General features: G+C 46.2%; 1 protein-coding gene across 2 annotated transcripts in view; it reads right to left on the reverse strand.

Annotated features, from left to right (window-relative positions):
- The window catches only part of Sv2c (synaptic vesicle glycoprotein 2C), a 177801-nt gene that overhangs the window by 1609 nt on the left and 159240 nt on the right, over window positions 1-16952 (reverse strand). For both annotated transcript variants that reach the window (XM_028760161.1, XM_028760162.1), the window contains 3 exons: window positions 15226-15359; window positions 14018-14221; window positions 13412-13571 (listed from right to left, as the gene is read on the reverse strand). In XM_028760161.1, coding sequence (XP_028615994.1) covers window positions 13412-13571; window positions 14018-14221; window positions 15226-15359 — 498 coding nt within the window. The remainder of the gene's footprint in view (window positions 1-13411; window positions 13572-14017; window positions 14222-15225; window positions 15360-16952) is intronic.

Raw genomic sequence — 16952 nt, forward strand, 5'->3', positions numbered from 1 at the left:
CTGTCCTCTTCGATCTTAGAAAGAGGCCAGTGCCCCTCCCCCTCCTCCTCCTCCTCTCTCGTTTTGACTGTCTCTCTGTCTGACTGTCTCAAGTCCCCACTCTGAGACTGGTTTTGCTGCCCCACCCCCACACCTCTTGCCTTAGGTCTGTTTCCCAGGGTGATCTCTTAGCGGCATACCCGGACCCACTCAGCATCTTCCGATGCTTTACCCTAATGATAGTGATGGTAATAGTGAGGACAATGGGTTTCTTTAGGCTTGCTTTATTTTCATTTTCCTCTTATTAGTTATGTAAGTGAATATTCCTAGATCTTAATTTTATACTCATTTATACATCTAGCTATGTGGAGATCAGAGACCTTTAGCGAATCAGTTAGCATTGAATTTAACAATCCTCCTGTCTCAGCCTCTTGAGAACTATGATGCCTGGCGGTGGTGGCGCACGCCTTTAATCCTAGCACTTGGGAGACAGAGGCAGGCGGATTTCTGAGTTCGAGGCCAGCCTGGTCTACAGAGTGAGTTCCAGGACAGCCAGGGCTACACAGAGAAACCCTGTCTTGAAAAAACAAAAAAGCAAAAAAACAAACAAACAAACAAAAAAAAACAAAAGAACTATAATTATAGGGTATTTGCTGCCAGGTCAGTATAATGTGCTTGATTTTTAAAACATATTTATTTATTTATTCATTTATTTATTTATTTATTTATTTTACATGAGTACACTGTTGCTATCTTCAGACACACCAGAAGAAGACATGGATCCCCTTACAGGTGGTTGTGAGCCACCATGTGGTTTTTGGGAATTGAACTCAGGACCTCTGTGAGAGCAGTCAGTACGCTTAACCACTGAGCCATCTCTTCAGCCTGTGCTTGATTCTTAAACAATTAAAGTCAACTGAATTTTCCTCCTCTCTTAGGTACCAAGAACGTGAACCACCAGATTTTCATCCCTAATGTTTTTGCTAGTGGGTGGAAAACAAATGCCTGATCTGGAATGTGTGGGACCTTAACTGTTTTGGGTTAGAACTTGGAATATGTGCATAGCCCTTCCTAGTTGAACACTTTCATCGAGAAATTTGCAGTCCTAAGTGCCTTACAATCTGAAACTCACAAGCATGTGGACTTTCAGCTTAGTAGTGTGCCGCATTAGGAATAAGCAGGTTAGTCTACAGAGGGCTAATGTAGTGTCACCGCAGGCTGGGAGATGGCTCAGTACACGTAAGTGCTGACTGTGAAGGCAAGAGGACCTGGATTCAAACCCTCAGAGCGCATGTAACAAAAGCTTCACATGTCTGTAACTCCAGGGTTGGGGAGTGGGGGTGGGTGTTAGTAATCTGTTAAACTCCACCTCCACAGTCACCTGGCAACAGGCAGGTAGCCCTGCCCACTATAAAAGGGGCTGCTTAGCCCCTCCTCTCTCTCTTGCTCCTCAACCCCGCGCACCTGCAGGTTGTTGTCTCCCCTCCTCCCTTCTCTTCCCCCCTCTCTCCACATGGTCATGGCCGGCCTCCATTCCTCTACCCTCTCTACTCTTCTCTCTCTCCTGCTCTCCCACCCTATTAATAAACCTCCCCTCGTGGAACCATCTTGGCCTGCTGTGATCTGTTACAAGCTGCGCGTGACCTATTAGCGGGGAGCAGGGAAAGGAAGCCAGAAACTGGGAACCAGCCAGCCTGGCTGAAAACGTGAACTCCTGGTTCAGTGATAGACTCTGTGTCCAAAGGAAGAAAGGAAGAAAGAAAAAAGAAAGGAAGGAAGAAAGGGAGGAAGAAAGGAAGGAAGAAAGGGAGGAAGAAAGGAAGGAAGGAAGGAGAGGGAAGTAATAAAGGAAGATGATGCCCAGCGTCCTCCTCTGGCCTCCACGTATATATGTGCACTTCAACATAACATATGCACATACACCACCCCTCCCTCTCTCTCTCTCTCTCTCTCTCTCTCTCTCTCTCTCTCTCTCTCTCTCTCTCTCTTCCTTATCAGAATTCTCTGTGGGAGATAGATCTAAGTTACAGAGAATCAGATTGTGGGCCTAAAGATGTCTGTTGTGTGTTAGCATCTCAGACCTGCAGGTATGTGAGGAGATCCTTGCTCTTCCTGTCTCCTGTCATCTGCTTCCTCCCCTCCCCCCACACACCTCTTCTCACTTCTTTGCTTTTTTCCCTCTCTGGGGATGGAACCCAGAGCCTCAGACACACTAAGCTTTGTCCTATCAGTGAGCTTCACCCTCAGCCCGGACATGTAGAATGTATATTCTTTGGAAAATGAAAATCTTCATCTGTTTAGTATTCACGTGTTGGGTGGTATCCTTTTGGGCAGGAAATGTCAGTTTCCCCATGAGTTTACATCTACCCCCCCCCCCCACATCATGAGAGTATGTAAATTCCCTTCTGGCACTCTGTCAGTTCGCTGTTTTCTGGCCTCTTGCTGAGAGTCAGTGGGGATTAAAGGCAGATTAAATGTACATCAGTTTTTAGGATATGTTTTCATTTAACCCACAAAGGAAATAGAATCTTCTGTGCTGCAGAAGGAAGTGGTTAGCACACACCTTTCTGTGACTGATTTGGAAGTCTGTAAGTGTGGGGTTTCCTTTGACAACTGCTCATCACAGCTCATACAGAGATACTTCCTGCAGTGTGTGTTTTCTGAATCTGAGAATTGCATCGTGGTTCCTATGCAGCCATCCCCTTGCTATGCCACTGAAAGAGAATCAATATCCCTGAGCCCAGCTCACTCCTGTGAGCTCAGGAGGCCAGTCTGGGTGTTCATGTGCTCTACCAATGATCTTGCTGGCTCAAACACATCTAAAAGGAGCAGCAGCAGCAGCAGCAGCAACAACAACAACAAGAAAACCCAAAGTCAGTAGAGAGAACTACACACCCAATTTCCCCACTGACATAGAGCAAGGGTTTCTTGCCTTCCCTCACCCGGCAATCTGAAAAGAGAGTAAGATGATCTGATATCTCTCTGCTAAGTCTGCCCTCTGCACAACCCTCATTCTCAACTATAGCTTAGACAGATAAGTCTTTAGCATGTACGTCCTTATCCTATGCAAACCCTGCTGCTTCAGAAGCTCCTGTCCCTGTTCTATCCAGGTGCTTTGATGGGCTAGCTTTAACTAACATCATCATTACTGGGTGTTCACCATCAACACTAGGACTCACTCTGAGTGTTGTGCATCCTGTCGGCTTTGACCAATAGAAGATGACAAGTTTGCCCAACAATATGGCAGCACTCAGCATAACCTATTGTCTTAAAAATCTGCTGAGTGCCACTTGTTCATTCCCCCACACCCTCCTCCTCCCACCAGTCCTGGCTTCCCTTGGTTTTTTGGCTGATAAACTGTCATGAGCCACCACCTTCATCTTCTGGTGTTAAGATAAAGCACATCCTGCTGGGAAAAACAGCTAGAGCATGTGTGTTGCTGATAAGAACAAGGAAAACATTCTCTTGCCATGATGAAGTCTAGGACACCCCAGCTGTAGAATGACCCTTATGGGATTAACATCTGGGCTAGACCCTCTGCTGTGACCCAGAACAGAGTATAAAATGTAGGGGGTTATCTCCTTACATTTTGGAACTGGAGCTGGAGATGGGATGCCTGGAGATGTCTGGGTGACAGGGATGGCTTTGGGAGCATCTGGTACCCAAGGACTCTAAAGGAGAGGATTCTAAAAGAAAGACTCTTTATTTCTTGACATTCAGTGTCTTCCTTTCCCAAGCTGAAGCTATACTTCAAATGAAATCTAGCATCAGCATTCAAGAAATCATGCCTACCCATCTCTCAGTACTTGAATTATTCGTTCAAATGTCTGCAGCTGGAGAGTGTGATGTTCAGTGCATCCAAGCAAGGCCCAGCTGTGTTACAAAAACCATTCCCAAAGCAAGTCTCCCCAGGGGCTATCTGCTTTCTCCAAAGTAAAGCTTTCACTCGTCTCTGCTTTTCCTTAAAGCAAGGGGATTACGTTTGCAGGTCACCTCATGCTTCCACTGAGTGCTTCCATGCCCCCTGAGGGCAGGGACTCGAAGCTCCAGGAGTCTCTGCTTGATTTCTCAGCCGCAGGCTGGGCCCTGTATTTTCAGACTGAGATATTTTCCTACCGCCTTTTACCCAAGCTTCATCAAAAAGGGGAGTGAGATGATGCTATCTCTCGGTATATCTTGATATATCTCCACCCTTTTCGAGTCTTCCAGCCAGATTTTGTTCTCTATCATTGCTTACACACACACCTATGACACATAAACCCTTTCCTCACGCAACCCCATTCCTCTTTCTGACCTTGTCCTATAAACTCTACTGTGTCACCTCCCCAAGGCTGAAACGTGACTAGTTCTTTGGAGGATTTTACAATTTAGTGGGTTCTAGTTTAGTTACATTGTTCTAGGATTCAATGAATTAAATCTTATTTTATTACTTTTTATATATGTGTATTTTGCCTGCATGTGTATCTGTGTACCACTTGTATGTAGTGTCCAAGGAAGCCAGAAGGGGGCATCTAATCCTTTGGAACTAGTGTTACAGACCACTGTGAGTCACTTGCTGAGCACTGGGAATTGAACCTGGGTCCTCTGAATAAGCAGCTGGTGTTCTTAACTGCTGCACCATCTCTCCAGCCCCATTCTCTGTTTTAATGGAGCACGGGAAAAGCCAAATTCTGGCTCCATTGTGGATGGAGGGAGAATGGAATTGTCTTAACAGCTTCTTCTTCCATACCTTGTTGCTGAGGGGTGCTTATGTTTGGATGAGAAGGAGAAAAGGTATCAGGACTTAGGGTCATGCCTGGTGTGTGTCATGCATCATGACTAACCTTTGCTTTAACATGCTAAGGTTTAACATGTTTTCCCTGCCCTGCCTACTGATGACATTATTGGGGAAAAGGTAATTGCTGCACTTTGTAAAGGCCTGGAATAGCAGAGTTCAGATTCCTTTCACAGATGTCACCTGGTGAAAGGAAAAAACCTTCTCTTCTAGGCTGAGCTTCTGGAGGGAGCATTTTTCCAGTTGGCACAGTCAAGTGATCCATAGAAGTTATAAAAAGAATACTCAAGACTCAGCATGGGGCATTTGGAAAAGTTCAGGCTGCGCTTAAATTGAGGCTACATTGCGATGAAACGCTCATCTGGAAACGGGTTATTTGAAACACATGAGTTTCGTTCGTCTCAGAGACAATTCTGTGAACAAAGGCTAGTTTCCCAGGTCAACTCAGCTGTTTTGACACTGAACCTGCTTGATTTCATAAATCACAGTGCTAACTGGCCTAGAAGCCCTTGAGTGTTTAAGCAAACTGATCTTTGCACTCCTATGAACATGTTCTCTTATGCATTTATTTATATTCATTTAGCACTCACTCATTAAGTACTTTTTACTTCATTTGTTTATGCGCCATGCTCGCCCTGAACTCTCCAGTTTCCTGCTTCCACCCTTCCAGTGCTGAGATTACAGGTGTGCACCATCATGCCAGGCATCGAGCAACCGAGCATCTCATGTGTGCCAAGCGCTGCCCTACGCTGCACTGACTACAGAGCTGAAGGCTGACTTTCTTGGGGTGGTTGCAGTCAGGAAAGATGTCTCAGAAAGGATGCATGAGAACAGGACCAGCCTTGTTGGGACAGCTGGAAATTACCTGCTGAAGGATAGCATACAGACAGGGAAATCTGTGTCTCACACTATTCTTTTGTCTTATGTCATGGTACCTACCCAGTCCACCTTACCACATCCCCAAAGACATCTTTAATGCCAGATGGGCTAGCTCTCTCCAGCCCCGAGTGCATGGTGCCTTTGTGCATAGCTGTTGTCAACCTAGGGTTAGGACGGCAAGCCGACTGATCTAAGGTATGTGAGCTAGATAGCACCCAACCTGTTGCTTTTCAAAGAGCAATGCCTCCTGGATACAGTGGCATGTGCTTATAAACCAAGCACATGGGAGGGAGTGGCAGAAGGACTGCAAGATTAGGGCAGCCTGGGCTACATAACACATAGGACTGGCCTGAGCTACATGAGTGACACCCTGTTTCAAAGTAAAACCACAAGACAAAATGCAAATAGTAATGCCCCATAACAATGACAAGAGCCACATCCACAGAAATTCTGATTTTATTGCTCTCTAGGGGTCTAGGCATTGATACTTCTTAGAAGTTCTAAGGGACCACAAAGTATGCCCAGGACTGAGAATGTCATTATCTTCCCAGAGATGGGTGTCTTTTAAAATTGACTTGGTATACTCTTAAACACTAGAAAAAATGACAAAAGAAACAAAAAACAAAACCATGCATTTCCCTTCTGCCTACAAATCATTTTCTCTCTGAATCCTTTTCTGCCTGTTATGGAAATTATCACAAGCAGAGCTTTTTTACAATTTTTTCTCTTACTGCCCCCTTGGCTAGTGAGCCTTCCAAGCTCAGGGTAACATCGATACTACTGCAATTAACACTCACACAGCCAACAGACGTTGTGTTCATTAGGGAACGCTGGGCATGTAGAGCAGCCAGGAAAAATGTTGAGGATGCTGTCTAGTGGAGACTGGTGGCTGCAAGATAATACTGCAGCTATTAGGTGGGGGAGGGGGAGGGAAGGAGGGAGGGAGGGAGGGAGGGAGGGAGGGAGGGAGGGAGGAGGGAAGAGAGCAAAGACGAGACGGGGGGGGGGGGGCTACTCTTCTGAGTGTGCTCCTGCTTTTTTGTTTTTGTTTTGCTTCCTTGTTTGTTTGTTTGTTTTTTGAGACAGGGTTTCTCTGTGTAGTCCTGGCTGTCTGGGAACTCACTCTGTAGACCAGGCTGGCCTTGAACTCATAGATCTGCCTGCCTCTGCCTCCTGAGTGCTGGGATTAAGGGACAAGCACCACCACATCCAGCTGCGCTCCTGTTTCTGTTTGCTTTTACTGTTGCTTTTGTTATTTTTGTATTGAGAAAAAAAATGTCATAGACTATATTCTAACCACTCCCATCCTTCCACCTCCATGGTCTGTTTTGTTGGTTTGGGTGGTGTTTTGTTTGTTTTGTCTTAGACACAGTCTCTGTGTAGTGCAGACTAACCTGCAACACTCCTGCCACAGCTTCGGAGCATGTGGACTCCAGGCCACCAGCCACCATGCTGGCTCCTGCTCCTGTTCTGTCCACTTTTTACGTTGTCTGATCTAATAATTTACCATCAGCTTCTCCCTAGCCTAGCTCCCTAACCATCAGCTTCTCCCTAACGTCTCCGGTCTCCTGGCTCCTCGGGGTTCCTTCCTTGAGGCTTTGGCCCACACTGATTCTCTCCAGCACTTGCCTGCTGCAGTCTGGGGCCTCTCCTGACCTGGAGTTGGCCTCCCATAGGCTGCCTACATCTGGAGGGGCTGTACAGTCCTTGCAGCTGCTCACTACCAGCCCTCCTCAGAGGCGGAAGGACACCCGGGATACTCTGTAAATGAGTAACTTCCTGGCTTTTTCCAAGTATGTCAGAAGTAGATTTTTGAAGCATTTAAGTAGGCAATTTTGGACCTTTTTATGGGTATTAGTTGGATGATGTCTGTTTATTTGATGCTAAAATACCCTCTTGCTTTTTTTTTTTTCTTCAGAGAAAATGACCAGTCTGAGTTCTCAAGTCGGAAGACTGAACGCAGTTGCTTGTTCTTTGTCTCTGTATGAGTGGCTGGGGACTGAACCCAGACTGTCGCATATGTGAGTCAGGGAAGCCACTGATGAGCTGTGAACCTGTTCCTCCACAGCTTTCTGATGTTTAATGGGGAATATTAGCCTTGCTGAGAAGAGTGGCATCTTCCTCAATGAGGCTTGATGCCAGTGTGAACCCCCACTACCCTGCTTTCCTCACTCTCTCAGGAGGACAAAGAGTTCCCCACAAGCTGGGCTGAGCAGTCTCCCTAGACTCGAAGTGGCTGTCCATGTCTTCCCAAAGTCCCTCTACCATCAAGGTGCTTCCTGTTACTTGTTCCTGCCGAAATAAAACATTCCCATGAAACCCAGGCAATAGTGGGAGCCTTTGTGTCTTATCACTGAATCTGATAAACCTGGCTAGGACGGTGGGCCAGGGCCAGGGTGAAGAAGAATAGAATGAGTGACCAGGAATGCTCGGCAGCCAGAGGGAGATCATCTGAGGTCAAGGTCTATTCATGCAGACGTGTAGCCCATTAACCTGTGAGCTTCTGATTATGTAGGTTTTGTTGTTTGTTTGTCTTTAAGAGTTTTTGTTTGTTGTTGTTTTCTTGTTGTTTTAATTGCTAAGTCATCCAGACTGGCCTTGACCTTACTCTGTAACCCAGGCGGTTCTCCAACTTGCAATCCTCCAGCCTCAGTCTTTCAAGTGCTAGGATTACCGGCCTGCACCACCCTCCCTGGCTGGCCCCAGGAAAGCTTCCTGAACAGACTCCACACTGTGTCTCAAGCTTCCTGGGAAGGCAGAGAGCTACACCTGTCACTGGTCTGAGGCTAAGTGACCCTGGATAAGTTACTTTCATGACTGGGTCTCCTTCCCTCTGTAAGGAGGTAAGAATCGCTACTCTTGTAGGGTGCGAGCTCTGGGTACAGTTGGTGCCTGAAATCCTCAGCACAGCGCCTCCTTCACTGCTCAGTTCCCAGGGGAGACAGACAAGGTCCTGCAAGGGAAAAGGACTTGCCCCAGTCGTCCAGCTGATTTCCAACAGGGCCTGCACCTGGATTTGGAATAATCTTTCTGCCACTGGGACAGCGGAGCCAGCAGGACCTAGCAGGGAATGGAATGGGAGGGAGGAAGCTGACCGCCATGGATCCAGAGACCAAGGAGCAGGTGGCAGAAGTGGCAGAGGGACACTGTGGGGTTAGTGAAGAGAAGCCCACACAACTGATCTGAGTGGCCTCAGACACAGAGGATGCTATAGTCCAATCCAGGTGAATTTTTTTATAAAACGTTTTTGTATTAGTTTTTTTTTTTTTGGTCTGAGCCAAAGTCTATGTAACCTAGGCTGGCCATGACTTGTGCTTCTCCTCCCTTTGACTTCTAAGTGCTGATGTATGGACCACCATGTTCAGCTGAGATGTGTATCTCATCCATTTAGCACATAAGGAAGACGGAGTCCTATTTTTAAGAAACCATTGCTTTAGTTAGAGTCAGATAGTGAACAGTAAAGACACAAAGGTCCCCCTGTCATGCATTCTATGGTGTGGCTCACTAACACAGCTCAGAATTTAAAGGCGGCTCATCAGGAGCCAGCAGGCAGGGAATGATCTCACTGGAAGCATTTATCAGGGGAATGCTGGTAAGCACGGGGGATGGGTTTCCATCGGTGCTATGAGTGAGGTTGAGGGCACACAGTTGATTGGAAACAATGTCTTGCCCTTAGCACACCAGGCAATCAGGTATTCCCCCGAGCCTGGCAGACTCAAACTATGGTATAATTGGTGTGATTCCAGGTTTTAGAGCACACATGCTCTGCACCTCAAACTTGCACAAGGAGTCAGACACCCAATGAGCTTACAAGCTGGTGTTTGCGTTATGACTACATCCCCAAGTCTTTGGCCCTTTGATGGGGGAGTTGGTCAGTACTGGAGTAGAGACAGGCGACTTCCACAGAGCTCAAGCATGGGCCGGATGACTATTTTCCTCATCTGCTTCTCCCTCATCTGCCCTGTTCTAACCTGCAGCAGCACCATCCATTCCATGGCAATGTAGCTGTGAGGCTGTGGTATACAGAGGCAGTGTGCGTTCCCCAGCCCTTACGCTCCCCTTCTTTTTTCAGGGACAGGTTTTTGCTGCATGGCTCTGGCTAGCCTGGAATTTTCTATATAGTTTAGACTGGCCTAAAATTTGTAATCCCAACCCTCCTGCCTCAGTATCCCCAGTACTGGATTACAGATACAGGCCACCGTGCTTAGCTCTAACTCTTCGGAGACAAAAAGACTCTGCTGAATGGTCGAAGTGTAAACATACGGGAAAAGGCAAACAGATCTAACGGAATGACATGGCATAGGGAGACAGATAAATGGGGTATGCATCGGTTGGTGACAAGAAGGCTGTCAGTAGAGGGGACCCAGCATGATGTTTACTTCATCTTCATCTCACATCTCAAACAGTTGAAGCACAGGCCTACAAACACAGTGGTCAGTAAAAGAGTCAAGATTGCAGGTTGGCTGAGGGGAGGAGATGGAAATATCTGTCTGAACAGCAGCAGTCCTGAGGAGAGGGACTAAGGGAGTTAACTCTGGTCAGTGGTTGACAGCACAAACCTCCAAGACTAGCAGGAGATGGCAGGTGGGAGCTGCCAGGAGCTTATTTCTCTGGGATCATAGCTGAACTGTTCGTACAGGAGAAGAGGCCGGGGAGAGGCAGGAACTCACTGCAGGAAGAACATGTATACACCTGCAGGGACTGGAGGCCTGAGCGACGCTGTGTGAGCACAGGCTACCTCACCTTCCAGGTGTGGTTCCTGGCCTGAGCTTCAGGGATGGAGGGCCCACTAGGATGAAGGACACAGAAGTGTGAACAGAAGAACTCTGCCAATGGCCACAGGGTGGCAGCAGAAAGCCACTGGCGAGATGGCAGCCGTGCTGGCCAAGGATCAAAATGCACCAGAGCATATGCGCAGTTGGCTACAGTTAGGATTTGAGAGAAGTCTACAGTTTTAACAAGAAAGGGGGATTAAAAATAGAAGGATGGGGACATTGAATGGCATATAAACCTGGCTTAGCTACTCCTCCAACTGTTTCCTTCCCCTCATATCCCGAGGGCCTTGCCGTTCACTGTCACCTGTGCCATGAAAGCTCTCTTCCAAAATATCTACTCAAATGTCACCTTACAGCATCTACAACTCCCTGGACAATGCTTTTACAGTCACAGCCTTCCTTCATGCCAGCACTCTCTATGTCTCTGGACAGTTTCATTTTTCTCTACAACACTCAGTACCAACTGATTTGCTAGGTCTACTTTACTTAGCTAGTAGTTGATTGATTGTCTTCTCCAAGAGGCTCCATTAAGCCTAGGCTTGCTGTCTGGCAACCACTGTATCCCAGTGACTGAAACCCCCTCGGGGCCCAGGATATGCATTCCCTAAGTGTCTTTTCGATCAATGAGTCAATGGGCACTCTCCCTAGTTTAGGCATCCTTTTGCTTCCGACATAAATATTCAAATGCCCATTGGACAGCTCTATGCAGACATGAAAATTCAACCTCCTCCAAATGGAACCAACTATCTCCCTGACTCTAGTCTGAATGCTCTGCCTCCCCAGAGTGTCCCTGCCGTGACATAACCATTCTGTCAACTGTGCAAGAACACGTGGAATTCTGACTTCTCCATTTTCCCATCTACATTTTCTCTAGATTATGTCTTTCTCCCTAGGGTGCAATGCAAATGAGATTCCTGCCTCCTCTCTGGGTGTTAAGAGTAAACTCTTAACCTATGACTGATGTGTCTGTGTCTCTCTAGGACCCCTCTTCTTGTCCTCATGGGAAGATCAATGCATTGCCTCTGTGACTGAGTTTCTGCTGGACTTGGCTAGCTACCTTTCTTCCACAGCTTTCAGGTGGCATTTTGCTGACTACCTGCTCTTCCCATCTCTTTGTGTGCCTGCAACCCACTATTCTTCAAGCCCAAGTTCAGATACTGCTCATCCAAGGAACCCTCTTTGACATAGTAACCGTCACGTCTCTTCTCCCAGTAACACAGCTGGACCACTCTGGAATTGTATATATACATAACTGTATATTTAACCGACAAGTGCCTGTCCTTCACTGAGAGGAAACATCATGACATCATGCATGGCTTATCCAGTCCTTGCACATTCAGTCCCTTCCTGCCCTCTTCTTTCATGGAGGACCCAAGTGAACACACACAGCAAGCTTCCCGTTTCTTTACTTGACAGTTCACCTTTCCAACCTCAGAATCGAGGCAGACCGATGTTATTCTGAGGGAAGGCTTACTCTATCCTTGTGGTTTTCTCTTTGCCTTTTCACAGTCAGCGTCCCTCCCTGAGAGAATACCCATCCCTCACCCTCCTATAAGCTATGTGACCAGGTGATTTAATCTAAAATTCCATCAAACTCACAATGTAAAACAAACAGGAAGGAGGTGCTCTCAGCCTTGCTTTAACATGGAGGGCGTGACTTAAAAATGCTCAAAAAAATGCCCAGGTTTCAAAATGAGATGCTGATGAAGGAAAACTCAGTGCATTCCTGCTGCAGAGTGAGTGAGCATAGGGTGGGTGGTCCAGGGGGTGCTGTGTGCAGACTGTATGGTTCTCACTGATGGAGAAAATGAAGGAACTAAGGATGTGAATGAGAATGTTCGGTAAGTAGTCTTTTAGGGTCTTGGATGTTCTATAGGAAGTTAGGCTTTGGGTACCAATCTAGGTTCTTTATGCCAAGAAATGCCGTAAAGATGCTCCTGAGGAGTAAATATGTGCGTCTTCCCTGTACAGGATGTACCTAGGGGTGTAATAAACTGACGAAGTCATTGGATCAGCAACAAATCAAGAGCTCAAATGTCTCAGTGTAGACCTTTTCAGGGGGAGAGGGGCACTCTTTCTTTTCAAAGGCTACAGAGTGTTCCAGTGCAGAGGACTTCCATGGCAACAAAACATGGGACTTTGCATGAAATGAAAGATGGCACAGAGTATATGTTTCAGCTCATGTCAGATGGCAAAACAGGGCTGTAATGCCTCAAATGCAATTATTCAGCTGCAGAGTTCTACCCAACCCCCTCTGATATGATGCACAAGGTATCCTCGACCTTCTTCTTCTTAGAAAGAAAGGATGTGTCTCTGTGTGTGTGTTCATGGGAGCACAAAGATGTGCAAGCCACAGTGCACTGTCGAGGTCAGAGGTCAACTTGAGGTGTTGTTTCTGTCTTTCTGCTTGCCCTGAGAGTGCTTACTGTTTGCTGCAGCTTGCCCAGACTGACTGGCCTGGAAATTTCTGGGAATTCTCCTGTTTTTGCATCTCTCAATAGGAGCACTGGGATTTCAGTCGGCTGCTACTGTGCTCAGATTTATGTGGGTTTTAGGTCTTCCCACTTGGCATGGCAAGTGCTTTACCCATTGAGCCTTCTCCCCAGACTTCCTTTTATAATTATCAATATGTTAGGCTTTTCTTCCCTAACAGACTAGAAAGGTCAAGAGACACTTTCTAAAAACGTCTTTGTAGTTGGTAGCACAGGAACTTGTAAGATAATGACCTTCACAGGACTGATAAGTTCTCAGGCTGAGACAGGCTATTAAGTCCTAATGTTCACTGTGACATTACAGTTCCCTGTTATTGTTAGCCAACACATTAGATCACGGACATACTTACATTTCTTCACTGTCCTATGAACTCCTGCTAGGAACCTTTTTAAAAGATACAAAGCAAAACCTACAAGCTCATAAGCTAGGTATTTTGTGGATTTTCACTGCCTTGGGAGTGACACCTTGCTTATTTCTGTAATGACATTTCAATGGTCCCATGTCAGCCTACCTCCGGTCTGTGGGGTACAGTTCCACGGTGACAACATCGAGAGAGTTCCACGCTGAGATGGTGAGTCCATTGTACAAGCACAGCATGCCTATCATCATGGATTCGCTGGTGCCAAACCACAGGAAGAAGCAGCTGATCCCCGAGAGCACCATGGAGCCACCTGGCAACAGAGGTCAACAGTTGGAGTGTCTCCTGTCATCTCGGTTGATGGAGGCTTTGGGCCTTGGAGCTCTCTCAAGAAGATAGTTCCATGGGGAAGCCACAGACTGGGCTCCATAGAACTAAGCCCAAGAGTACCCACCTGTTTGAAAGGCAGTCCACATGCCTCATAAATGGATTAAGTTCAAATGCCCAGGACCCCTTACTCATCTACTTAACCGGGAGAATATACAGTAGTTACATATAAGTAGGTTTTCAGTTTGTAACTCATGGAGATTGCTCATATGAATTTTAATTTGACACAATTTTCACTCCAGTTGAGTCCTAATGAAAGGCCTAAGGGATTTCTTACAAGCATGCGTTTCTAAGGGACAGAGACAATGTAGGAAACTGGTTCTCTAAATCCCAGGGGCAGCTTTTCTCCTTTTCATGACTGTGAGCACACACCTAGCATTGTTAAGCGCCCGATCCTGTCCATCAGGAGAGCAGACACGATATTTCCTGGTAACACTGCCAATGTCCCAAGAAAGTTGACAAAGTAAATCCAGTAGGCACTATAGTCATCATCAAAAGTAATCTGGCATCCCGTCTTGTTGTGAAGAAATGTGCAGTTTTGAAATTCACTGTCTATGAATTTATAGGGCTCAAAATCTGTAGAAAGAACAATGACAACAAAAAAAATCCATTACGTTCTTGTCAGATGCAAGTAACAGATATGGAGGGTAACAGAAAGCCACCGAGAGACATCAGCCAAGAATCATGGTACTGCCGGTTCCTTGAGTATTGACTTGCCAGAACATGGGAGCTAGTGGAGATGTCACATTACAAAGCAACAACATGGAGGATTTCCTTTGTTGGATAAGGGAATCAACAAAAGTGTCATTTTTAGGGGCTCTGAAGAACACAGAAGGAACAAGTCTCTCTTTGAGTCCTTGAAGTTGCATTTATAGTTTAAGGTCTGTGTAGATAAACGCACAGAAGAATGAAGACAGAGCTAGAGGTCACCAGCATTCTCCCTATGCATTCTGTTGTAACCCATCACATTCCTCGCTGGTCAGGAGTCATCCTCTGCTCCCTTAAAAGAGCTGGTCTTCTGGAATCAAATGGATTAGAAGACAATGCTTGACCTCTTTCTCATTGGAGTAGGGGCAGAACTGGCTCCTGATTGAGCACCAAAAAGGCAGGACTGCCAACAGGGCAGATCATACCTTCCCACAGTGCCAGGATGTGATTCTAGGTAAGTACGTGACAACGGGAAAGCACAGATACTAGTCAAATATGCCAGGGTCCCAAGGTTGGCTGTTGGTTACTATACCACTACTGTGACCAGCTCACTTAACTTTTCTAATCTCAACAGTCAGGAGGCAGAGGCAGGTGGATCTCTGTGAGTTTGAGGCCAGGCTTATAAAGTGAGTTCCAAGAATCACTGTCTGTCTGTCTGTCTTTGAACTTGGATGAGCCTCTGTATTAAACCCAAGAAAGCAAAAACAATATCAGCTTGCTTTTGATTCAACTGACACAGGGAAAGCCTTCCTTCATACTTTAATCTCCTCTTGACACACAAGCATATAGGCCCCCTGTCACCTGAGTATGACAAAGCCCTTTGAAGGCTCCCTGCTGCCACTGAAGTGGTGTAAGCAGTATTTTGAACCTACCTGTGTTATCAAAAAGGGTATCAATAAATGTGCAGTTCTTGAAGTAGGTGTTGACTGAGGTCACGTCGTCAAAGGTGCAGGACTTAAACACTGAGTCTTTGAAGGTTACAGATTTGAACTTGACTCCGAGGAATCTGTACAGCATACACACACACACACACAAATGAATTGATGCCAATGGCTTTCATCTACTTGAGTTTAAAGCTAAGTCTAACAGATTTAGAGACCTGGCATTGTGCTATAAGCATCTTTAAGTTATAAAAGGCATCTTTGGTTTCTAGTTTTTTCTAGATTTTCTGGCCTTCCTCCCTTTGGCCTTGGATATACTGATTTTCTGGCTGCACCACTATTCAGTGTTATTTCTTGTCGGGAGAAGCAATGACAGACACACAAGTTGTTTCTTTGTGTCGGAAGCAAAGGGTCTAAGAGCTAAGCCTTCATTCCCTGTGGCTCAGAGCTGGTTCCTTATCATCCCTATTCTCTGGCCTATTCTCTGGCCTCTTCACAGATTCTTCTTTCGGGAGAGTCTTGACTGAGACTTGTGAATCTACCTAACTTGAAGATATGTTAGCATCTGAACTTTATATTTTTACCCATATTTACGCGTTACAGTGGTGGAGATGGAAGCCAGGGACTTGCAATGTTAGACAAGTTCTCTGCTACTAAGCTCCTGCACCAGTCCTCCGAGCTTTTCATAAAAGTCTGTGTTCTAAGTTTAGAAGCTTAGATGGCAGAACATGGGAGTTCTGATTCTTCATGGGACGGGTGATTGACGAGGAGGAGAGAAGGCAAACTTATTTCCAGGAGTCTTTTCCTTCTCACTATCAAATCGAAACACAAGACCCCTGTTGACCCTGGAGACATAGAGAATGATGAAATGGGCTCAAATACATATTTAAGGCACTGCAATGGGGATTCTGGGTAGGGAAGATAATAATGGCCTTAACGAGCCTCATGTCTTAAAGGAGCCTGGGAGTCATTGACACAGACTCACTGAAGCCCCCAGGAAATGTGCCCCACTGAGTCTTTAGTAAGAGGCTTCTTTGCCAGGGCTCTCTCAGAACATTTTGCATACAGACAAGGAGGAACTCCCTACATTATGTGTGCAGTCTGCCTGGAAGATATTCCAGGTCAGGGTATAGAGTCTTTACTGGGGAAAGCTGCACAGAGAAGCTACCACTTAAACATGAGTCAGCAGCAGGATTTCACATTTCTCTGAAAGACACCCCCAACCCTTTTCCTATCATTTAAAATGTGTAATAAATGCAAAAATTATGTCAGTAAGGTTTCCCTTTGCTTGGAGCCCTGATACCTACCAACCAACCAACCAACCAACTAACCAACCATCCAACCAACCAACCATCAAACCAACCAACCAACCAACCATCCAACCAACCAACCAACCAACCAACCAATGAACCAACCATCCACCCAACCATCCATCCATCCATCCATCCATCCATCCATCCATCCATCCAACCAACCAACCAACCAACCATCCAACCAACCAACCAACCATCCAACCAACCAACCAACCAGCCAACCAACCAACCAACCAACCAATGACCCAACCATCCATCCATCCATCCATCCATCCATCCATCCATCCATCCAACCAACCAACCAACCAACTAACCAACCATCCATCCATCCATCCATCCATCCATCCATCCATCCATCCATCTATCCAACCATCCATCCATCCATCCATCCATCCATCCATCCAT

The sequence above is a fragment of the Grammomys surdaster genome, unplaced genomic scaffold, assembly GCF_004785775.1.
Source record: "Grammomys surdaster isolate TR1022 unplaced genomic scaffold, NIH_TR_1.0 126391, whole genome shotgun sequence".
NCBI classification, from domain to species: Eukaryota; Metazoa; Chordata; class Mammalia; order Rodentia; family Muridae; genus Grammomys; species Grammomys surdaster.